This window comes from Podarcis tiliguerta (genome assembly GCF_965153285.1).
Source record: "Podarcis tiliguerta genome assembly, chromosome: 9".
NCBI classification, from domain to species: domain Eukaryota; kingdom Metazoa; phylum Chordata; class Lepidosauria; order Squamata; family Lacertidae; genus Podarcis; species Podarcis tiliguerta.
The window spans coordinates 44,115,468-44,141,691 of NC_139542.1; the positions used below are offsets into that span (position 1 = coordinate 44,115,468).

General features: G+C 39.8%; 1 protein-coding gene across 3 annotated transcripts in view; it reads right to left on the reverse strand.

Annotated features, from left to right (window-relative positions):
- Positions 1-25,562, reverse strand: part of SH3RF1 (SH3 domain containing ring finger 1) — a 44,202-nt gene extending 18,640 nt beyond the window's left edge. The window contains exons 1-3 of one of the 3 annotated variants that reach the window (XM_083457257.1): positions 24,507-25,562; positions 21,695-22,053; positions 794-1,069 (exon numbers count right to left, since the gene is read on the reverse strand). In XM_083457257.1, coding sequence (XP_083313383.1) covers positions 794-1,069; positions 21,695-21,952 — 534 coding nt within the window. In that variant the 5' untranslated portion in view covers positions 21,953-22,053; positions 24,507-25,562. The other 2 variants (XM_083457255.1, XM_083457256.1) reach the window with 2 other exon arrangements.
- Between the last annotated feature and the right edge of the window lie 662 nt (positions 25,563-26,224).

The following is a 26,224-nucleotide window of genomic DNA, read 5'->3' on the forward strand; positions in this document are numbered from 1 at the left end:
TCATCATCCCTGACCACTGGTCCTACCAGCAAGGGAGGATGGGAGTTGTAGTCCAGCTACAGCTGGGGACCCATGTTTGAGAATTAATTAAAACAGAAGCAACCAGCAACACCATTATTCTCATGGCTATTTCCCAGAGCAATCCATTGGAATTGTATAAAAGTTAAAGCCAAGTTCTTCCATTTATATATAAATTAAAATACATTTAATAATTTAATATACTTAGCTTGTGGGGGGGGGGTAAATCAGACTGAGGAACAGAAAAACTGAAATTAACTTCATACAGTTATAAACAGTCTTAAAGAGCCAATTTAGTATAACATACAATGTGTTCAGATTTGAACAGGGCAGATAAGTTCAACTTCTGAGTATACCATGGGGCTTACTAGGTGACATTGAGCCCTCTCTTTGAGAGAATGAACTGGTGGCAGGGGAAATCGAATTAATTCCATCATGAATTATACTTAAAATAAAAGTTAAAACATTGTCCTTAGGGGAAATGAAGGTATTAATTCTCAAAATTTAAAAACCCAAACAAAAAAAGAGAGCTTCCAATAATAAGGGAACAAGTAAATATCTGTAGGTAGGAAAGGAAAGAATTAGAAAAATAGTAAGTATAAACTCTGGGTGCTCATATATGTCTGTCACTAAGGACTCAGCTACACAGCTGCAACTAAAACATTTTAAATGTGTTATAAAGTGCAATATACAAACGTGACACTAGGTATGCAAAATTCAATGTATTTTTCAAAACATTTTTTTAAAAAGCATTTTTAAAAAAATTATGTTTTACCTTTGAGAAGGGTAAACAATCCTTGTCTGCTTCCTTGTCTTTAACTTCAAAGTCATAAAGTGCTTTGCACTGAGGTGGAGGTTGAGGTAAAGGTTTAATAATCTGGACAAAATTGGTCGGGAAAAATCCATGGACACCATTAACTTCTCCATGATACCAATTTTCATCAACTTGCCGACGTAATATGATAATGTCTCCTTTGCTGAATTTAAGATCTCCAGGCTCTTTCCCCTCATAGTTATATAATGCTTTGGCACAAGGTAACTGAGGTACACCCTACAGAGGGAGGGAAATCACATTTCATAGTCACAGAATGTAAAAGAAGTGTACACGCAAAACAAGCCATTGCATTAGAAAATAAGCCATCCAACCAAACTTTTCATATGACTTTCATTCGCATATCAGTCATCTGAATAGCTTTTAAGTTTTAAACTAAGGCTGTGTATGTGTTGTTGAACTAGAAATTTAAAAATGATTTTTAAAAATGATAGTATAAGGAAGGATAATAAATGAAATTGCCCAGGATGCTAACTAAGTTCTTTAAAAAAAAAAATAGTTGCTGCCATTCATAAATGAGACTATGATCCAGGCAACGATCACACCAGAAAAAAGTGGCAAGTCTGTGTTTTGCCAATTCTTCCTTCCTCTTGAGCCACCTTTCATGCTGCTTCAGAGAGTCCCCAAGCCCTTTAAAAACATTTTTGGCATCATAAGCGGCTGCAGTGGAAAATCACCCACAGTTGCCTTTCCCAGCCCCTTTTCACTGCCGAGAGTGTCACAAGAGTAGACTTCTGTTCAGTGGGCACTCCTGCCATTGAGAACAAAGTCAGGATCATAGCCATGGAATATTCCTACTTTTTCCTGCGAACTCTGAAAATCTCTAACTAGAATTCATGATGTCCTGTGAAAGTCATGTCAGTATAATACAAATAAGGATGAAGCCATTTTTTAAATTTGCCAGTAAAATTCCCTCCATGCCCTTGTATGATTCCTGTCTCTTCACAATGATGAGATTCCCCTTCTACAGAGAGTCTGGGAAACTGAGCACGTGTTATGTAGGAACTGGGAGACAAGGATAATTTTCTGCAAACCACAATTTCCCCTGTATCACACTACTCTAATCAAAATTTAAAGACTATCTCAAATTTCCAGGAACACTCTTTTTGCATTCTCTGCAGACATGACTTTTATCCATCTCTCATTCATATGGCTTTCTGCAAACCACAATTTGTCTACAATAAAAGTGTTCTAGAAAAAAAGGACTGCAGACTTGTTTTGTGCTCCGTGACTAGAAAAAATGAGATTCTCTCTCCAAATAATACATCTCCAAAAAACAAATTGCTTGCAAACTGTTTTTCAATACAACATTCCAGTGTTATTGTTGAGATAAAACAGCAAGAAAAGACTGAAAGGACTGTGTGAATTATTACCTATTGTATAGTCTCTCTCACTCACTCACTCACTCACTCACACTTTGATATTTCATCCCATTCTTCCAGCTCTTGCTGTGATAACTCCTGCATAGTTCTCACTGAAGCAGTACTTTCATACTAACTGCATCACTTCATATTGCATGTTTAAATGCTGGATCAAGCCACTGGCCCATGCAGTGCAACATCCTGTTCTCACAATGGCCAACCAGATGCCTATGGAAGTCAGAAAACAGGACCTGAGCTGAACAGCACCCTCCCCACCTGCAGTTCCCAGCAACTAGCATGCAGAAGCATACATCTTCCAACAGTGGAGGTAGAAAGTAGCCATCGTGGCTAGTAGTCATTGTTTGTGCAGGGCTGTTGTTTTTGTATGGAAGAATGCAATTCCATCAACAGCAGGTGGTAAAACGAAAACACCCATTGTTACAGGTCTGGATGATAAAGGTGCAGTTGGAGCAATTGCACCAAGCCTCATGCCAGGTCTCGGGGCCCACTTCTGACACTGAGCTCAACCCTTTAGTGACAAAATATCTGCAGGAAGAGTCCTTCCTCCATACACACCCTGCCTGTCAATGATGAAAAATCTCTTACTAAGTTACAAGTCTCACAAATCATGTTTAATATGAGAACATAAATACAAATTTGATTACAGTTCTGATAGTGCTGAAACCCTGATTCAGTGACTGCACTACACTGATTTACCTTATTAATGGCTGACTGTAATAGTATTAGAACAAATCAATCATGCAAAGCAACTATAATCAAACATTTGAATAGATGGTTACTGTACCCCCCCCCCTTTACAATTCCAGTTAAAGTATAGTTAATATGAATGCAGTAATCTTTAATAGTGACATGCATTAAATACAATTGATTCTACAGTGTAATTTTCAGTAGAACTAAGCTCTACCCCAGCCACAAATAACAAGAAGAAATGGTTAAATTATACAGAAGTGAAATAAAGGAAATACTTCTTCATTCCAGTACATGTAAGCTAAAACCAGAGCAATTGGTTTGGATTATTCTTTTGGGTGCAATATATTCAGAGGCCACCAGGACACTGTCTTCACATGGTTCTCAGATTCTCTGGGTGAGAGCAAGATCACAGCTGGGGATCTTTGGCCTTTTGAACCAGCTTCCTAAATCCTTGACACCTCCCCCCCTCCCCATGCTCAGCAGCTTTTGGTTACTTTACAGGTCCTTGAATATTTGCTGAGTTAGTGTTTACATTTCATTCTGTTTCTATTTCATTTGACTAGCCATGAAAGGATGGCTAAAGGTATTGTAGAGCAGTGAGAGGGATGCACCAATGTGTAGCTATAGTTTTACCCCATGAGTTATTTCTAAGGAAAAGCAGTTTAATACATGACAATATTATCCAAACTATGTGTACAGATCTATGTAAACATGACTGCTTTGAATGAGTTTTATTTTTGAAGTAAATTCCAAGGCAGCTCTTTTGCTGAAAAAGCCACAAACTATCACCAACCATTTATCCCCAGATCAGTCTACCACTTAAGAGTTCCACCAAGACCAAGAGGTCTGGGGTGGGGGAAAAAGGAAACCAGTACTTCAGTGCTTATAGCAGCTGTATGTTCTCCACTTTCCTTTGATGTTCTTTAAACTCTTACTGTGCACATCACCCTTGCTACCAAAAGTGCCTCTAATAATTTTAATATCTATAGCATGTGTGCATAACACCACACTTCAGGTTTTCAGTGAAATTATCTGTTGTTATTCCACATCTCATTTTATTGCTTCAAGGAGAAGCAATTGCAGATAGTATTTCTGTTTATGTATTTTATGTAAAAATGTGATTACTCTACAGCTTGTCATTCAGCATCTCAAAACTTTAGTAAATTTACCACCCCACATCTTTTATGCTCCTTTTCTATGCTTTTTTCTGCACTTTTTAGATCTTGGCTCCTCACTCTGCATGGTAAAGCAGAGAGCTCATTAAAATGCCCGTTTATTGTGCTTGGCTAGATGGACCAATGGTCTGAGCCAGTATAAAGGCAGATTCATATATTTGATGTGTAATCTATAAAGCATTTTAAATTATTTAGAAATTCAGTTATTTGACATGTGCTGGTACTTAATGGGGGCTGGTACTTTCAAAGTGTGGGTACTGCAAGTCCTCCCCTCTCATCACAAATTTCTTCAATTCCACCCATGCAAAGCTGCCCCTAACTGCTCCATTTAACCAAGCCCCTCCATGTGATCCAGGATCTAAATGGACAGAGACTGCATACTTCTGAATATCAGATGCTGAAAACAATCTGGCTCTGTTGCCCTCACACTAGGGCACACTAGGTGAAGACTTGCACAAGGCCACAGATCGTATACATGGCAGAAATGCAGGATGAGCCCAAAACCCAGCATGGCATATCCCTCAGCCATAACTCTCCAAAATATGACTCAATAGACAGAAACCCCTTCCACACCACTTTCTTTTGGCCAAAATAAAGTTCCATTTCCCAACCTATGTGGCTTACTTCTAATGCATGCTAGGGATTATGGCCTATAGCTCTGATCTTCCAAAATATTAAAAAGGTCAGTAGGATTAGGTGTAGGAAAAACAGCTACCAATTAGTTTTCACCAATACAGTGAATAAAATACAATTACAATGGCCTTTCATTTTATAGTACTTTTACAGAACCAGAAAGTGTGCTAATTTGAACTACCCCTTCCTTATATGCACATGTAATAATCCACATGCATACTGCAGCTGGAAAGCTGCATTCATTATTTGCTTTTATTTGAATTTCCATGCTGCATGGAACACAGTCCCCGAAATAAAGCTCTCTTTAAAGATTGGTTGTGAAATTATTCTTGAAAACACCTGGTTGGCCTCTTAAAGCAACTATTTTTAACTAAAATATTAACTTGTCTATTATTAAATAGAGCACAAAAGGATGAATAATCACGGCAGAAAATAGAAATAATGCTTGTGCCTTATGCAGAGCATAGGTTAGAGGTGTTTTCGTTATGAGTAGATTTACCAAAATGTAAAATTATCACACACAATATATTTTAACAACTGTGGCTAACCAATGCAGCGGTAAACACACAAATCTGTTATGACAATGTGTTATCATGTCATGCTGGCACAAGGAGTTTGGGCTTATGTCCACCACAACCAACTACATAATAGAACACTGTGGTAAATGCATGGTAAGTTCTCTACCTAGCAGAGCTGAAGACATCCAAAACATAGATTCAAAATGTTTGGGAGACCAGCATGGGAATTCCCAATCCTTCAAACCTTTTTTTCTATATGGAAGCAGAGGGTTGCACCCACCTCTAATAAAAAAATAATAAATAAATATTTAAGAAAAATATAATGAATTGCTATGTCACTTATTTTGAGAGCTACTGAAAATCAAAGTACTATGTAGCCTTAACTTTAACTTATATGCAGAATTCATCATGCGAAAGGCTGGGCTGGATGAATCCCTAGCTGGAATTAAGATCGCTGGAAGAAATATCAACAACATCAGATATGCAGATGACACAACCTTGATGGCAGAAAGTGAGGAGGAATTAAAGAACCTTTTAATGAGGGTGAAAGAGGAGAGCGCAAAATATGGTCTGAAGCTCAACATCAAAAAAAAACTAAGATCCCATCAACTCCTGGCAAATAGAAGGGGAAGAAATGGAGGCAGTGAGAGATTTTACTTTCTTGGGCTCCATGATCACTGCAGATGGTGACAGCAGTCACGAAATTAAAAGACACCTGCTCCTTGGGAGAAAGGCGATGGCAAACCTAGACAGCATCTTAAAAAGCAGAGACATCACCTTACCAACAAAGGTCCGTATAGTTAAAGCCATGGTTTACCCAGTAGTGATGTATGGAAGTGAGAGCTGGACCATCAAGAAGGTTGATCGCCGAAGAATTGATGCTTTTGAATTATGGTGCTGGAGGAGACTCTTGAGAGTCCCATGGACTGCAAGAAGATCAAACACATCCATTCTTAAGGAAATTAGCCCTGAGTGCTCACTGGAAGGACAGATCGTGAAGCTGAGGCTCCAATACTTTGGCCACCTCATGAGAAGAGAAGACTCCCTGAAAAAGACCCTGATGTTGGAAAAGATTGAGGGCACAAGGAGAAGGGGACGACAGAGGACGAGATGGTTGGACAGTGTTCTCGAAGCTACAAACATGAGTCTGACCAAACTGCGGGAGGCAGTGGAAGACAGGAGTGCCTGGCATGCTCTGGTCCATGGGGTCATGAAGAGTCGGACATGACTAAACGACTAAACAGCAATGTAGCCTTATACAGTATGGTAAAATACAGTTTGGAAAAATCTATCCCTTGTGCTTTTTTAAAAAACACAAATATTATGTTTCATACTATATCATACTATATCCGCTAGCCCAACTTTTACAGTTTTTATCAGCAAAAACTTAGAAAGCATCCTTAGTTTGTCCTGCTAAAAAGAACAGATGGAAATATCTGGCTTAAAACCAACAACAAAAAGTGCACAATGCTCATCTGCTGAAACCTAGAACTTTTTATATTTTAAAAGCAAACAATGTCTCTGGATGGTATCCACCTATTGTATTTACTCAAATGTAATATGCACATTTTTTGGCCAAATTATGTCACGAAAAGTAGGGTGTGCACTACATTTGATGGTGCATTAGATACTTTTTTTTTCCTTTCAAAGTTTTGAAAAATCAACCATCATTAGATTTGAGTAGATATGGTAGCAGAATAAATCCATTGGCCCTATTAAACAGCTTCCAAGATAATAATGCCCACACACACTATAAAGAGCTCAAAACCCACCTACTCTCAGCAGCCAGAAACATCATAGCCAGACACTGGAGAGACCTGTCAGAAGTAAACACGGATCAATGGTATCAAACTATATGGAAAACGGACTTATTACAAAAATTAACCAATAGACTGAAACTGACACAGGGACAAATAGAAGAAGACACCTTCACTCAAGTATGGCTCCCCTTTATCACACAGCCCAACAAGAACCTACCAACAGCATTTGAATCAATATGGGCTGAACTTACCCAACAACCCCCCCCCCATGAACAAACCTCACTGCAGCCAACTAAAGATAACCAACCACGCCCTGAGCACCCCAACTTCTCTCACTAAAATGTATGTTTGTGTGTATGCATATGCATATGCATGCATACATACATACATACATGTATATGTGTGTGTGTGTGTGTGTGTGTGTACATATACATATAAAATGAATGAATAGAGAACCTACTCAAGTGACACTGGCATAACTCATCACAAACATACTAAATATTACCACCCCAATCTCCTCTCCCCCTTCTCTCTTCCACTCTTCTTCCGCCCCCACCTTATTCTGTATAATGTTTCACATCAAATGTAAAAAAGGACTATACGGCCTGAAAAAAGACAATGCACATTTTTTGTGAACCATGAAAATCTTTAATAAAAATTATTTTTTAAAAAATGAAACAAGATATCCCCACTCTCCACTGAAGAGCAGGCAAATTTATCGAGTAGCCAAAAAAGACTTTGTCCTGAATACAAAGCTGCAATTTATAAGCTCTTAGCCCTCTTTCAGTTCGATTTTATCATTTTTATTCCATGGTGTTAAACTGGAGACTATATTGTTTAGGACTATAAATACCAGCCAGCAATCTTAACTTGCATTTTTATCCCTTGCTCTTTAGGAGCAATGGAAATTATATTTCCGCGAATGACCTTGAAGCATTGCTGGAACCACATAAAAGAGTGAAATGCCTAATAGGAAGTCATACTTTATACTTGCTAGGATAAGAGTTTATAGTGTCAAGGCCAATGTGGGACATGTGTAGCAATAGCTTGACAAGATTTTATTAAAATTTAAAATCACTCTCAAACTACATTTGATGCTCAGGAATTCATAGATTAGCAGGTTTGACCATGACTAGTTTTTAACACAATGAATCAGTATCAAAATTGAAAGGAAACTTTCCTAGATACTGGAAGCCATATAGGAACATACATATGAAATAATCCCACTAAAAGTTCACTATGAATGCAGCATATTTACGTAGGAAAATATTTGTGCAAGTCAAAGGTAAGGCCCTCACAAGCACAATAGAGAAAGGCTGAACAGAAGAAAGCAATGAAAAGAATGGGTAATTAACTTCCCCTATTGGAATGACAATTCTAAGATCAAAGCAAAAGGAGAATTAAGAGCATGTAAGCTACAACATTGTATCCAGCTTTGTTCCTGGATATTATATATTCAGAATGAAGTTTGTTTGGCTTTTGGACAAAAGAACAAACTGTATAATAAAATAAAAAATAATAGTCCAGTAGCACCTTAGAGACCAACTAAGTCTCTAAGGTGCTACTGGACAATTTTTGTTATTTTTTAATTTATTTCGACTGCATCAGACCAACATTGTTACCTACCTCAATCTAGTAATTGGTATAATGTTCCAGATTTGGGAAACATTGTCTATGGTTAAGCTCTCAACTCAATTAAAGCTGCAAGACGACATCATAGCTACAACATTAAACCTAATACTCTTGTTTTTCCTGCATGATTAAGAGTTCCAAATTGAATTATTTTGTAACATTTTGGTTGGTCCAAACAAGCATATCACCCAACTGTGGATTATGGAGGGGGGTTTTTTCTTACGGACACAAACAACTACCTTTGCTTTTTTTCTTTTGAAATAAAAAATAACCCAGATTCTCTTCATAAGTATTTTACTGCAATCCTATACACATTTACCCAAGAGTAAGTATCACTTTACTCAGATATATGCATAGGGCTTCATTTTAAAGGACTGGTATATATTTGTTACCAAATTATTTTATGCATGTATTCAAGCAAACCTTGTTTTGCATTTTCCTTGATGTTTTTGTTAATTCATAAACTTTGCTATTCCCAAGAGGAGTTGTGTTATTCAGTCAAACTGTAAACAAAAAAAATCTAAAAGTTTAAGAGCTAATTAAATTTCCCCTGTAAATGATGCAAAGGAAAAGGCAGCCAGAAGTTCCATAGCCTCTTTTACCATTGTGAAGTTACTAGTTTCCTCCATATGTTTGTGAGTGTTGCTGGCAAAAAGTGGATACAATGTGGCATCCAGATGTTGAAACAAACAGAATATGAACTTGTCAATTTATCATAGCTTTAGGAAGAAAACATTAAAGTTCAATGAAAGAAATATATATTGCTGGCAGAAAAAGAATATTTTCAGCATGCTTTGGCTTTTAAAAAATATCTAAGGCACCTTATAACACTAAAACCTACAGCCAATAAAAAGTTACAAGGTTACAGGAATATTACAATAATAATACCCTAAAAAACTAAACAGCAGCAGCACAACACTCAAATAAAAATTCACCGAAGTTGGTTGATGTTCATCCTTGTTATGTTGAGCATCTCTGAGGCTCAGGCTGAGTTTGGGGAGATTCTACTGCCTTTCTCTCAATCTTATAGAATACTCTCAATAAGTTGTGCAACTTTAATTATATTAGCCCAGGCATAGGCAAACCCAGCCCTCCAGATGCTTTGAGACTACAATTCCCATCATCCCTGACCACTGGTCCTGTTAGCTAGGGATGATAGGAGTCCCAAAACATCTGGGGGGCCGAGTTTGCCTATGTCTGTATTAGCCACAGTAAAACAAGTGGTGCACACAATGGTTTTGTGCATACCTGAAAAACATTTGTCACCTTCATCAGAGTCTACACACTTTTTTTAAAGCTCTTCAAGTCTAAAAAGTGATCTGGTAGAGGAACTGCTATATGCAGAGATGGACGGTCCAATTTTCATACCAAGTGGGCGGCAAGAGTACTTCGACACAGAATCCATGGGCCACACATTGAATTAAATTTCTGTATCGTAAATTGAAGTGCTTGTAATATATTCAGTATTATTTAATATACACAACATAGTTAATTGTAAAGGTAAAGGGACCCCTGACTGTTAGGTCCAGTCGCGGACGACTCTGGGGTTGCGGTGCTCATCTTGCTCTATAGGCCAAAGGAGCCAGCGTTTGTCTGCAGACAGCTTCCAGGTCATGTGGCCAGCATGACTAAGCTGCTTCTGGCGAACCAGAGCAGCGCACGGAAACGCCATTTACCTTCCCACCAGAGCAGTACCTATTTATCTACTTGCATTTTGACGTGCTTTCAAACTGCTAGGTGGGTAGGAGCTGGGACCGAACAATGAGCGCTCACCCCGTTGGGGGGATTCGAACCACCAACCCTTTGATAGGCAAGCCCTGGGCTCTGTGGTTTAGACCACATCACCACCCGTGTCCCTATAGTTGTTTTATATATATATATAAAATTAAATACAGAATAAATAGACCTAATATATTTAATTTTTAAACAAATTTAATACACAAACAGATGTATGTGATTTCATTAACAACACATGACACAAAGAATAAATATTTAAGGCTTTAATATGATTTTTTTCTTGAATGTCGCTGAGGGCTACCAAAAAGAGGTTGTGTGGGCCACATGTGACTTACGGGTTGTGTGCTCCAGCTCTGATCTAAATTCTTCTGGGTATGCAGTGAGATATGCTGCTATGAGAAAGCTTTAAATCAGAGGTGAGAAGAAGTAGATCAGGATCTACTGAAAGATCTCTCTAAGTAGATTCAGCAAAGATTTCTGACTCCCATTTGTGATTAGCAAGAACTTCTAACTTCCTGCAAAATGACATGCACACATCTCAATTATAATGTAATAACCTGAGAGGGCACGTTGTGGAAGGATTCTGAGCTCAGTTGAGTTCTGGTACTGAAAACAAATATTACATACTGCCTGCACATTAACATTTGAAAGATCAGTGAATGGGAAATCAAGTCTCCATTGGCAAATGTAACTGAGCTGCCATTAGTTATAAAGATGAAATATGCAACAAATTATAGCTTCTTCTGATCACTTGATATAAAAGCTTGGTTTACATTTCAAAACCACCCATTACATGGCTTTAAAGATAGAAATTGTATGCATTCCCTTTTTAAATTTAGAAGTGACTTGAGTAGTTTTTGTTGTCTTTTAAGGGAAATTTATTAAGTGACAAGAAAGTACCTTTTTTCTTTTTTCAGAATACAAGCAATTTTTTTCTCACTGGCCTTTACTATTCTACAGACAATAACTGCTACTGTCCAGAGTTGAAATGACCTTTGCACCTCCACCTACTTTGTTTCCTTTTGGAATGCCATTCATCCTTTTGAAACACAATTCAACTAATTATTGCCTTATTTTTTCCTGCTGCATTTTTCTACTTTTCAGGAAGTGGGTATCACTGTACAAGCAAATGAGGTTTCATCTTCTTCTGGCAAGACAATCAAGGACAAATATGTACTAGTGTTAGATGTCATACACTGCGGCCTGCAGTATCTGCAGGGTGGGGCAAGAATACCAACTAGTCAGTATTTGACTTACCCAACTAGGAAAACTACTCTGTATTTTGCTAATACACTTGTGAAAACTTCTAAACAGCACTTACAGGTGTTTCTTAAGGTACCACATGTACAGAACCAATTCTATATTCTATATATACACAAGACATGGCATCCAACAATTTCTGTCTACTAATGGAAGGGAGAAAAGCCAAACCTAGAGAATATAACCCCTGACCAATTACTAGATACTTATACTTGTTTTAAAAGTTTTACTAATTTTATCTGTGTTTTAAGGCTAAATATTTTAATGTATACTTGTTTTAATAGTTTTGCAAATGTTATATATTTTATTGAGTTTTATTATGTATCACAGAGCTTTTTGATTAAGCTGTTTTAAATATAAACTCGTATGTAGTCTATAACAACTAAAGCTGTTGGTTAAGGCAGCTCCCTTAGGGTTTTAGACTTTGGAGAAAACCTGCTGCCTTGGGAGATGCCAGAATGCAAAATTTTGTAATGAAAAGATAATGTGTGATAGTCAATATGGTAAAAAATGTTTCTTAATTAGCCCAAATGTTGCTGTTCCACCTGCAAGCAAAATCTATTAGGCTTCATCATAATCCAAATTAAACAATTAAAACTATCACGTAAAGGGAATATTTAATTTAACAACCTGCTCATTCATGACTCTAATATTTCTGAAAAACTATAAGAGGCTCTGTAAAAAAATCTTTTCATATCCAACAAAAGAGAATTTAAGTTAGCTCTTAATGGCAATTTTATTGGCACACAAATGGTTTGGTAAATTATTGAATTACATACAATGCACACAAAAAAGGGTATACAGACAATGGATTTCTTTGCCTGTGCAGCTTGAAGTTATGGTTAATTTATATATTTTTTTTCCTACTAAAGTCTGATTTCATTTTCCAGACAGTTACAAGTTAAGGAATGGACAGCAGATAAAGCTAAAGACTTGCTATAGAGCTATTTCCTCCATTGAATTTAAAAAAAACTTTATTAAGTTAAATGCTATAAATGTCTACAGAGACATCTTTAAAACAGCAATCTTTACAGTATCTTAAAGAAAATTCTGTAACAATCTGCCTGGCTGTATGAATCAATTATGTCCTGAATGTACCTTCTCGTCTTTGCCGTCACTATTTAATTTTCTGTCATCAGTGCATGAAGATATGCAGTCAAAAGAAAGTAACAGGGATGCAGAAGCTGAACAACAGTTAGCAGTGATGCACATGTGCACAGTCTCACATGCTTTGAACGCACAAGGAATTGTTGTTATGTGTATGTAAACTTTTTTTTTTAATGTTCTGTTAATGTACGTGCAAATAAAAGCCACCACTAGTATATCCATATTGCAGTGGGGAAGTATTGTGTTTGAGAAAGTTGGGTCACATCACCTCCACAAAGTAGCCCTGTGTAGCCCAGTTGCATTCCAGTTCCTTGGTATATATTTTTATTTTTACTTTTTTAAAGAGGGCTGTTGATTGCAGAAGCAATGTAAAATACAATGCCTCTTTCACTGAATGAAGAATTGCCAGTCTAAGATCAATTTATGAAAGAGCTTAAGTAATATAACTGGCTTACAACTTATGAAACTTGGAGTTCTTTGAATGGTTTAGGGTTGGACTGGAGAAAGATCAGGGATCTTGACTTTTAGCAGCTCTGTGACAGGGAGAAATAAATTTGAGCATTTTCTAATATAGAAATACAATTATGGAAAAAGCTTCACCTCCTAACATTCTGTCTATCAAACAACTTACTTGTGTGTGATTAATTGGGAGATTTGTTTTTGTACTTTCTACTTCATCTGCAAAAGAATATATAAATTTGCATATCACCCAAGGCACAAGCAAATTTTATGCAAATTTGTACCTCTTTTGTGAATGGTAGAGAGGGCCCAATACACATATTGTACTAGGCCCAGAAAATCCCAGCATCTCAGAAAATCATAGACTCAGTATGCACCAGCCATGAGTCTTTAGTAGCATATTATTGAACAGGCAGGTCCCAGAGTTAGCTGAAAAGCATTGAAGTGTATGGAGTGATTATTCAATTATCAGCAAGTGAAGTTACTGCTTTTTTGAACCACACCAGTATTTTCATAATACCCCTTTCCTCAAACCAGATAACATAACTGTCCTTTTTTTTAATAAAGAAAAAACAACAACAAAACTGTAATGACAACAATGGACTGAATGGACTTAGAAACGTAGCAGATAAGAAATACTGAAGACACCCAGTTCTTGAATGACCAAATAGAGCCTAGATCTTTGAAATGGTCTGTCTAGCTCAGCCATTCCCAAACTTGGCCCTCTAGATGTTTTGGGACTACAACTCCCATCATCCCTAGCTAACAGGACCAGTGGTCAGGAATGATGGGAATTGTAATCCCAAAACAGCTGGAGGGCCGAGTTTGGGGATGCCTGGTCTAGCTAGACAAAGCAAGTCATTTATCTAAACTTCCCACTATAGGAGTTACATTAATTTCCAAAGGTTTAAGTAAATATTAATTATTTGTGCAGTGCTTATACAATAAAAGTATTCTCACAAATATATAAAAATCCAGAAACCTACTTTCAATTCATTTTACTTGTTTAAATTTAAATATGCATTAGACACGCTCTTCCTTCTAATTCTCTGGAGAGCAAAGAGATTTGTTGCCAATTTATAAAGAAATTAGAACAGGCTCATGCTCCTACACAAAATAAAGGAGCTTTGTCTTAAAGACTACCAAATGCATTATGGCCACAGCGCAGAGTATGTTGGGCAAGCTTTACACCAGCCTGGAATCCTTATGAGGAAGAGCTGCTCCCTAGCAGGTACTGCTATAGGTGAGGGACTACCAGAATGAACAGGGGGGGGGGGGAGGAGCTTCTCCACTTGCCTTGCCCCCTGCCCACAGGACCTTATAAGGTGAAGATGCTGCTTACGTATTATTGTCTTCTCTAAACGTTTTTGCAGGCTATGCTTTTTGGCAGGAGCACATCACTTGAATGCATTTTAAATCTCATTTTCCTGGTAATGACAAGATACAGAATAAATAGAATCTATACTGTTCAGACATGGACTCAAAGAGAAGCCAATGCTATTGTGGCATTGCTACAGGTAAAGGTAAAGGTACCCCTGCCCGTACGGGCCAGTCGTGTCCGACTCTAGGGTTGTGCGCCCATCTCACTTAAGAGGCCGGGGGCCAGCGCTGTCCGGAGACACTTCCGGGTCACGTGGCCAGCGTGACGAAGCTGCTCTGGCGAGCCAGCACCAGCGCAGCACACGGAAACGCTGTTTACCTTCCCGCTATAAAGCGGTACCTATTTATCTACTTGCACTTAGGGGTGCTTTCAAACTGCTAGGTAGGCAGGAGCTGGGACCGAAAGACGGGAGCTCACCCCGCCGCGGGGATTCGAACCGCCGACCATACGATCGGCAAGTCCTAGGCACTGAGGTTTTACCCACAGCGCCACCCGCTTCCTTGCATTGCTACAGAGAGTGTCCCAATTAAAATACAGTATTATCAAATCTGGTTTCAACTTAACTTGCAATATCTGATCCTGTTGGTAACATAATTAAATACTGCACATTCAAAAACTGGCCTTACTGGTAACATCTCATACTTGATGTGGGCAACAATATTAAAATGGGCTAAACATAGTATTTCGTGAGCAAAAATTTAAAAACAAGCATTTTACAGATTACTTTTTTTTTTTATTCCATCATGCTCTGGCTTTTCCAAATACAACCAACTACACTTTACCCAACTTTTCTTCAATGTGTTTTTCTAAAACTGCTTGAAAAGTTGAGAGGACTAGACAGCTGTAAATAAAAACACTTTAGTACAATACTCTACTAATAAAACCTCATGCAAGATTATCAGTCTTCTTTTATTCGAGTAAGTGACTAATCCTTTTAAAAGTAGTATTCACTGTTTAAAGAGGTCTTCAAAAGAGATGTATATCTCATTCATGCTTCACAAAAATATAAATTTTGCTACTATCCTTAAAAAAGCTGCTGCTGCTATACAAGTATTATTTAAAAGCTTGCTTTAAGGAACTATGTGAAACAGAATGTGCAGGGAGTGTCTCATATATATCCTCACTAGAATGAGCTCACCTGGAAGAAACCAAGAGACAGAACAAAGTTTATTTCCTTGAAAAGAACATATTAAGCTCCAGGAAACTGTTTCAGTACTCTAAGTACTTCAGCAAGATGCAATCAGCTTAAAACTTTTCATGTTTGGAATTAGAGAACTCGCACAAAAAGATTCTCTCTACTTTATACAGTAAGAGAATACTTGCATTTCCAGTAATGCATATGGCAACATATATTTCCTAGTAGATTACAATAGCCTCCTTTCTGCTTCTGTCTGACTAGTAAACTACTCAAGCTTTTTGCAAGCCCAAGGAAAACAATAGTTACTAACTTAGGATTCTGTATAAATTAGTAACTATTGTTTCCCTTGTCTAACTATTGTTTCATCCTGATTCCAGGGTCAGATGCTACTTTACTCTGTATTAATCTTCCCTGGAAAGCTGTATAAAACACACAGATGTGACTCTAAATACACCTATAGCAAAACCCGGTGTTCTCAAGAATTCCACTGAGTTCAATAGGGTTTATTCTCTGATAAGTATTCTTAGGACTGTAGGCTTTATTTTGTAAAAATTGGTATGATATGTTTTCAGGTCAACCATGTTAAAGACTGATGTACTAATCTCCCCCAAACAGCCATTATTCTGTTTCCTGTGGCCTATCTCTTCATTGGCTTAGAAAAGCAAAAAGAGCACAGATGAGTCTCTACACAAAGAGAAAGAAGTAGTCTTTTGGCAGTCTCAGCTCAAATTAAGCCCTGAAGCTCTAAGTCTAAACTACAATAGAAGGTTTCATGATCATTATGTCATTCATGGGCGATCCACAGCACTGAGAAAATGCTGTTTAGCCTGCAGTATAGAAACTATTGATAACATAGTGAAAACCTATTTCAAATCAATCCCATTATAGTATTTCTAGTCAACCATTCCAGTTAAGAAATAAATCACAGCTTTTTTTAATGAACATTACTAATACTTCAGCAAGGTATCAGTTCTTTTCAAGTTGCCATCTTTTTTAGGTTTAAAAAGAGGTTTAGTTTTAGGATTGTATTCTATTTGCACAATCTTATACATGTTTACACTGAAGTAAATCCCACTGAGTTCAGAGGTTTACTTGCACATAAGTTGGTTTCTGATGGATAATATTAAGTAAAAGCTCATCAGAACTTACAGCTTTTTAAAATTACAGCTTTTAAAAAAACTCATCCATTCATACCTCAGGATAAATATGCTTCAAGATAAGTATTTTCGGGTTGCGCTCCGCATTACGTCCGGATTTCGCTGCTCGTGCATGCGCAGACGGTCAAAATGACGCCACGCGCCTGTGCGGAAGCAGCAAAACACGACCCGTGCAGACGTGCCTTACATTCTATTCAGGATCCGAATGGAGCTTCGGAACGGATCCCGTTCACATCCCGAGGTACCACTGTACTAAAATCTATGTATTTAGACTACATAAATAATGGACTCAGGCAGAAAAAAATGGTAAAAAAGCTTATCAGTCCACTCATGGGTCCTTGACATCTGCAGGACCTTCCACAATCATACAAAGCTCCTGCTCAAACTTCTTCACAGAATTGGATGTTGAGAACAGTTATATATGATACATTGTGTAAAGGCAGTGTAGAACATCTTGATGTTGTAGCAGCATCAAGGATGCACTGGAGCACACAGAGGGTTCAAGAACCAGGGAGATATATATCTAGCTAAGATATGTACATAAAGCTAAAATTCCAATTTTAAAAATCTAGGTAGATTATTGAATACATTGATCCAATTAGTACAGAGTTTTTCTCCCACAAAACAAGATCATTAAGGTTTATATACTGCTGTCAAACATTTCAACAAGACTGAATCTGTAACTGCAGTTAATGAGAGAAGCAACAAACAAAGCTACTCTGCATTATGTGGCTTTTCTGTGGTTATGGATGCCAATACACAAAAATTCAAATACAGAACCCATTACAACAAAGTTAAAAGATTACCACAAAGCCACATAGCACAATTTGAAAAGCCACAAATTCTATCACAAGACGTTAATAAATCATAAAAAGAAGTCACAACATCTTCTAAAAAGGGCACTTAATGGTTTAGTATTTCCTTAGAGTATAAAGCAGATTGTATGATTCAATAGCGCTCATCTAAATTCATTTAATTCAACATAACAGCAGCTGTCACTAGTTTTCCCTGTAGCTGATTTCCAAAGTCTCAGAAATCTTATGCCCAGTGAAAAAGACTACAGAAATTCTAACACCCAGTGTTTGGAGGGTCAAAGTGGTTGACAGTGAGCTATGGTGGAAGTGTAATAGATCAGTGGTAGAGCATCTGCTTTGTAAGCAGAAGGTCCCAGATTCAGTCTCCAGGTAGGGATGGGAGATACATGCTTTCCAGCTCATCATCAGGAGCGAGAAATAGCTTCCCAGTGGTATCCATTTGTCAACACAAATATATCATTTTCTTGAACTTTGAGGGTGAAAGGGTCTCTTGCTTTCAGCAGACAGATCATGACCCTCCCATAGTCAAAGGAATATAGGGAGCTGCCTTTATGCCACATAAAGGTCCATCTAGCTGAGTATTGTCTACAATGACTGGCCCCACAAGATTTAAACCAAGCGCCTTTCCTAGTTCTACCTGATGCCAGGAATTGAATCAGGAACCTTCTGCATGCAAGCCATGAGTTCTGCTGAGCTACAGCCCTTCTGAACATACAAAGAGTTGAGGAACAAAGAAAGACTTGGCCCATCTCACAAGAGACTAGGACATGCTCAGCAAAAAAAATTAGCATGGCTTTAAGTGCTTTTAAGAGCCAGTGTGAGGTAAGTGAACAAGTCTGCCCTACCCTAGGGAAGGGAATCACTCTCTCTTTGTGCCATGTTTTAGAAGCATTCAGAAATAACCAGAGATGTTATAGCCTAGTGCAAGATAAGATATTTATTTGCTTCTTCTCCTAGTCTTCTTGATGAGTAGGGTGATTCACTCATGCCATACTGGGTGGTACAGCACACGGAAGGTGCAAGAAACCTCCCACCATTTCAAAAGGTGTCCTACCCCTATTAAAGTTGAATTCATGACACTGTGATAAGGGATCAGCTTCACCCCATGCCAGTTGAAGACAGAGTGTCTTCTGTGCCCCCATCCAGTCAAGTGTGGGGCAACCCCCCACTCTGTTCTGCATGAGAAACCTATTTGGGGGGGGGGGAGCTGGCGGCTTGAAGCTGGCTAGGAAACCGTGTGTTGGCTACCAAGGACAGACACATTGTTAAATAATCTCAATCTGTTCATTTGTTAATATGTTACTACTTTTTCTTGCAGTCCTAATTCAGGAGTCACCAACATGGTGGCCACAGGCACCATGACAACTGCAAAAACTAACAAAAACCTTCACTTGAACCACAGGCTCGCTGAGTTTCCTTTTTTAAAAAAAAGGTCTCTAGTCCTCCTAGAAACAAGGTTATAAAACAAAAGAAATTGCTTAAAACATACCCTTCTAAGCAATTTCCATTCAATGAACCATCCTAGATGCTCCCGCCTGTCATTGTTTGTAGCCAATGAGTGAAATCAGAAAAACATTTTAGAAAAACGGATTAAAACTTCAGGAAACCTACAAAATGTTATGAAAGCACACTATGTGCTGGCATATCACATGTATGATTAGGATAAGGCTCAAAGAAATAGCACACTGTGTGTGCATAGATGTCTTGGGAGCAATGTGCCTGTTAAAATTCAATCTCACTTTTGAAAAAAGATAAATTATGTTAGCCTTCATACTTGTGGAGACAAGCCTGAAAATGTGTGCACACATGTCTATATGTTTAAAAGACTCAAACAAAGAGAGCAGATAAGAACCTTCCACTTGATTTATCCGCAATTTCTGAACTTGGCTGGTAAGTTCACATATTTTTAGAAAAGGCAAATTCCCACCCCCACCCCCCACAAAATATCAAATGTAGTGAAAAGTACAATGAAAAGGGGATTTCAGAACAGTACATAAGTACCAGCTTTGGTCTGGTATATTCTATTATTGTGAAATAGATAAAAGGTATCTGCACTTATAGATCATAGACGACCACACCCCTCTATCAGCAATTGGTTGCATATCTATAGGGAGTCCATCTCAACAAGTAATTTGGCTATAGGATATTCTCATGTTTGTTCTGAATATCATAAAGTCAAGTAACAAAATGAAAAATACTTTAAACGCTTAGATGCCTTAAGGCCTCTGTTCTCTCCCTGCACTACTTGAACTATTACTCTGTCTAAATACAATGCATTCTTCAGAACTGATGAAGCACTTAATCACTGCACAACGAACGCAAACCATACCCAGAGGCTCTCTATGTGCAAGCATCACTGGATAAGAAATAAAGACTTTTAGAAAATCTGATCTGACCTGCCACTGGGCTAAAGCAAAATTAGGTGAATCATCTTATAAAATTGTATTTCCAATTACAGGTTCAAGGTTGAATTGTAATAAATCCAACTCCTAAGGTTGGTAGCTAACACATTCAACAACATAAATAAGTACCAAGAAAACAAGTGAAAAGACAGATGCCTTTAAAAATGCTTACAACTTCATTTGGCAACACTAGGGAAGATTCTGAAAACCTCTAAATCCAGAAAATTATTACCAGAGAACATGAAGCAGCAAACACTCATAACTCAGATTGTAAATAACTGAAAACTTGAAAGCCTTCAATGGGAAAATGTAGACAACCCTTCATAAAAGGAGCTTCTAAGACATCATATTGATCACAATCAATTTCCAATGTTTTTGCAAATGTGTCACCAGCCTCTTGTAAGGAGGGTCAGCAGCTACCTTTCCTCCCAGTTTTGAAACTGAAGAAGTTGGATGCACAATTATCTCTTCTCCTCCCCAGCTCCGGCATCAGGAGGAAGGCTAGGGGTTGTTTGCATACTGTTTGGTCAAGACACCTGGAGAACTTTAACTTTGTAGAGCCAAAATTGCAAGCCTACCATCAACCCTTTCCTCCTTCAGAAGAAACTAGGCAGCTCAGCAGAGACAGTGCAGTGCTTCCTCTGAGCAATGCGCATACACCCCACCTCTCCTTTCTGCAGGATGGTGAGGCCTTTCCTTAGCACTGCTCAGCAGATACACCTGAAGTGTCTCAGCTACACAGGTCAAATAAACAAGGAATGGGGAGGTGGAAGAAACCCATCAACTTCAATTTCTGGACTAGTCAGAAAGATCGGACAAAAACTACAGAATCTTGATCATAACTAATCAACAAAGTATAGTATTAGGAATTGATGTCAGATGTAATTAGTATGCAAATTTTACACTTTCAATTCAATCTTATTCTTAACCCTGTTCAACAGATGAAATCAAGTTTAGGACTATAGCCTAAAAATAAGTTTGTTCACTTTCTCCCTCTCTCTCTCACACACACCCACAAATTACAAGGCTGGAAGGTTTCCAGAGAGGTTTCTAGTCCATATCTGTCACTAATAACAGCATTAATTATAGTCATTCACATTTAATAATTCTAGAAGACTGTAAAAGCACTCTCAAGGGACAAAGTACTTTCTCATTTGTTTGGTGGTAGAAGGCAGACATGAGCGATAATAGGCAGGAGAAAGATTCCAGTGGTATAAAAAATTCCGTCTCTTCATCTTCTTCAGCTACAGTGAGGAATGGACTAATAGGCTGGGTTTTCCAACTAAGCCATTTGCATGATCTTCTGTTGACTCATCACATTTCTATGAGTCTTATGTTGAGATTCCTACACTGCAGGGGTTTGGACTGGATGACCCTTGGGGTCCCTAATTATCGTTTATTGTTAAAGCAAATCAACAGCTATCACCAAAATGAGTATGTGTGTCTCTTGCATGTATTACATATTGGACACTTACCCTAACAGGAGGACTCCGTGCTTGTACTCTCTGCTGCTGGTTACTTTGAGAACTCTGCAGGTCTTTTGGAATGCAGTTAGCAACAGTGCTAGTCTGGACCCTTAATGAATTTGTGCAACTCACCACACCACCAGGTTTCCGGGGCCTCTGCTTGATGCCATCCAGTAGTCGAACCAGCAAAATATTACTGGGAAGTTCATCAACACTGCAGTCTACTAACGTCCTGCATTCTGGACATCGAAGCTCATTTCTGGAGCTCACAATGCCCAACAGACACCGCTTACAAAATGTATGTTGACAAGGCAATACTTTTGCAGAAGCATCAAGGCGTTCTAAGCAGACAGGACACTCCAACAAATCCAGTAAGGCTGACTCATCCATCTTTTATCTAGTTCACCAAGGAATAAGCTTTTGCAAAATTCATATCCTTTCTGAACATGTTAGGGAACTCATGTTATATCCATGCCTCTTCACTCTTCTCTCTGAAATTGTTTGCAAAGAAAGAAAAAGAACAAATATTAATAATAATGGGAAATGGAGGAAGGATGTTTCAATACCAGAAATCTTGCTTCGAGCGTGTGTTCTTACAAACCGGTAACATTAAAAACCATGAAACATTTCTCTAAACAAGGATCACTTAGAAGTATTTGTTTGATATGTTAAGAAACACGTGGGTCAGGAATCGAAGGCTGGTTTTTAAATATTAGCTGGTCTCACCAAAGTAGTTTCTATAACAATGAAATATATTGCTTTCCACAAGTAAGTCTAAAGCAGGAGTGGGAAACCTGTAACCCTCCAGGTGTTGCTGGGGTACAACTCCTGTCATCCTGACCATTGGCAAGGGTAGCTGGAGTCTAACAGTATCTGGAGACTGGGTTCCTCATCCCTTATCTAAAGAGACAATCTTATTAGTGAACTACTTAACTGAAGTGTACTGATCACCGGGATAAATTGCTCTGTTTATTGCCTGTCAGTGGTGAAATTCAATAATACAGTGGTACCTCTGGTTATATACTTAATTCGTTCCAGAGGTCCGTTCTTAACCTGAAACTGTTCTTAACCTGAAGCACCACTTTAGCTAATAGGGCCTCCTACTGCTGCTGCGCCGCTACGTGATTTCTGTTCTCATCCTGCAGCAAAGTCCTTATCCCGGGGTATTATTTCTGGGTTAGCAGAGTCTGTAACCTGAAGCGTATGTAACCTGAGGTACCACTGTAATAACAACCAATATCTGAGTATCACTAAACTTGGTACCTTTGTTTACACAACATGTGTAGTCCACTGTATACACTATTGCAATAATTCTTTAACCCTCTGCACATTTTCATGCTACTTCATTCATTCTACACATTTTTCTTTCCTTGATAGATCAAATATATACAAGAAACCTATAGATACATTAAAAACTGCATAGCTTTAACTTTAGCACTGGTTGTAATCTAACTTAATTAGGAGATATGTCTTTGAAGTAAATACCTTGATAACCAAAGTTTAGACAAAAACAAAAAGGGTCCATTTTTTATTTTATTTTTTATAAATGTTACTATCAGATCACAATTATATGTTAAAATCCAAATGTCACAGTAAAAAGACACAAAGGACAGGGCCAGAAAATGGTGCAACTAGTTCACATGTCCTTAAGTTTCTAAGGCTTGTGTTTCACAAACTGAACCCCATCCCCAGCAAATCACTCTTGAAAATTAGGGAACTTTTAAAAACAGACTGCAGTATGATTGAGTGTCTGGTATTCAAAATCAAAAGTCTCATTGGGTGCATCTAAAGTAGCTCTTTGGATCACAGCCAGCAGGATCTTTTAAGATCTCAAGTTCTTGAAAACACCCATTGTCATCAAACTTTGAAACTGCTTAGGGGGAAAAAGGGGGAATAACTACATCAAATGGAGTGCTGCATGTATTTGTCAGCCATACATTGGCCATGCATCCAACTACAGCAGCTATCAAAAATCCAACAAGAAGAGCAAACTAAGTACTGTATTTAAATAATTTAGTTTTTGCAGCAGTCTGGTGAAAAATGAAGAAGAAAATTATTCTCATAAGCAAGACTACCCTTTTAAGAAACAATCAATTAATGACTATTACACTGGCTTATTATTACATAAGCATTTTCATAGGTAGAGATTTGGGAATAAGCATGCTTAAGACGATTTGAGTAAACAGCAAGTAGCAGGAAGCTACTAATATAGGATAATTGTAAGGCATAGCAAACAGACAGAAATCAAGAAGACGCCTACTAGGAGGTTTGATTATGAACGTGAGACTTCCTTAAAAGTTCACTTCAGGGGCAGATTAAAAAGACACGAGGAGAAAGCCCAAACAGCTTGTTCCCAAGGCGCACAAGGAAAAGGATTTTGTAAGGCAGAAAGAAATAATAACCAAGCCGAACTTGACAGACAGAGCGCCTTCCTTTTGAGATCCGGAGAGCTGTAAATTAAACATTATGGCTTCCAGTACGTGCATAGGATACGTTATAGGAGACGCAACACCTCGACACACAAGGCAGGCGGAGAAGCCCATCTACAAACACACAAACGCAAAAAAAAAAAGAAGGGGGGAAAAAGAGGTGGGGGGGAGTGTGTAAAGGCTCTCGCTGGTCTTGGGAAAACATGCATTAAAAACCACACACAAGGCACCGGCTTCCCATAACCATAACCGGGAGACCGCTGGAGGGCGAGTACGGTCTCTATGGAGATTGAACTGGCGGCGGTGTCTCGTTACCAAAGGTGGACAAACAGCGGACTCGCACACAGCCCTCTCCTCACAAGAGAGAGGAGGCGCGGAGGGAGGGAGGGAGGGAAGGCTCCGTCTCTCGAGAGCGTCTTAACCCGGCCCCCCAGGCCCCGGGAAGGCAGCGCGGCACCGCCGGGGACAAGGGGCGCTCCCTCCCCTTCCCACCCACCTACCCCCGTTAAACTCACCATCTCCGCGGTGGCCGTTGGAGAGAGAGAAGGGAAAGAAAGCAAAGGAGCCCGCCCGCCTTCTTCCCGCCCCCCCTTCCCCCTCAGCCTTCGCTTTCGCGCCTCTTTGTTCCCGTGAGGAGAAGCCGCCGCGTTCCGTCTCTCTCTCTCTCAGTCTCGCAACGCGGCACAGCTCTTTTCTACGCTTCTCCTCCTCCTCTTTTTCGCCGCCTCCCCGCCCCGAAAGGGGTCTGACGCGAGAAGCCGCCCCGCCTTGAGGAAGGAGCCAAGCCTCCGAGGTGGGGAGCGAGGAGTCTCTGGGCGCGCAAGCAAGCGAGGGAGACCGCCTGCCTCCCTGGCTCTTCCTGGAACTCCTGCCTCCCTGGGCGGGCGGAGCTCCGGGTGCGTGTCTGCCCCGCTCCCTCCCCGTCTCCCTGAGGGGAATTGTGTGGGGGAGAGAGAGAGCAGCCCTTCTGAGGAGCTCCCTCCCTCCCTCGCCAACCGCCGCTCCCTCCCCGCGGAACATCCCCGCTCCCGCCCGCCCCTAAGGAGCCCTCTCTCTCTCCCGCCTCATGCCTGCCTGGATCCAGCCCCAGCCGCCCGCCCACTCTTTTCCCTCAGGCAACCCTCTCTCTCTCCCGCCAACCTCCGCAGAGTCCCTTCAGGGGACAATCTCAACCCGCCGCCGCCGCCTCCTTTTTTGGCTGCTTCACCCTCCACGCCGCAGGCAGGGCAAGGAGGTGAACCAGCCGGGCAAGCTGACGCGGGCCGGGCCGGGGAGAGAGGGCTGGAAGTCAACGCCGGCGAAGCGCACACCTCCCTTCCCTCACACTCTCTCTCACGGTGCTTGGCGGTGGCTGTTGCCCGCCCTTTTCTTTCAGTCAAAAAAGAAAGGGAGAGATACGGTTCATTACGAACGAAATAAGGCCGAGGAGGTGGTCATAATAAAGTGGGGTGGGGGGATGTATGCAGCTGTAGCAGAAAAAGTCACTTAAAAATAATAATAAAAGTGCAGCGAAAGGACCATTGGTCCCATCCGAGTGGCTCGCAGGAATGGTGACCTTTCTGCCACCCCCAACCTGGGAAATACTTCATAATATCTCTGACCATCTCTTCCTGGAATTGCCCATACGGCCCATACTGCAAAGACTTGACTCCAGGGCAGGAATGGTTCTGCTCTGGTTATCTCAGCCCATCATCTGCTGCTGCGTCAAGCAAGGACTTGCACGTCTGAACGAAAGCAATTGAAGATTTAGCACTGCAGCCAAAACTCAAGCACAGTATTCCTACCCACCCCACATCAGGCAGGACACTGCTTTGACTTGAAAGCAGCTCAGGATTTCGGGTTGTGGGGATGGTTCCCCCCCCCCCCGCACAGGGTGCCATGCTCTGAGTGGGGTGCAAAATGGAGAAGATCCGTTTGGGGTGCCAGATTTTGGCCTTGCGCAGGGCACCTTATTATGAAAGATTACCAAATTGAAAGGCACCAAGGGATGAGATATGGGTGCCAACTTTAATAAAACATTGCAGACCCCAGGTAAGCCCTGCTCTGCATAATTGACCACACAGCATTTGAATGCCAGTGCCCATCAACTTTGGGGGAACAGCCCCTTCAAATATTTTATTAGGGGACCCAAAGGGATCTTGGCTCCTAGGAGTGGGCTCCTATATCCAGGATCCAGGAACCAACTGGGCCAACTTGCTTCCTGTGTCTTAGAAGCAGAGCTTTGCTTTACAGG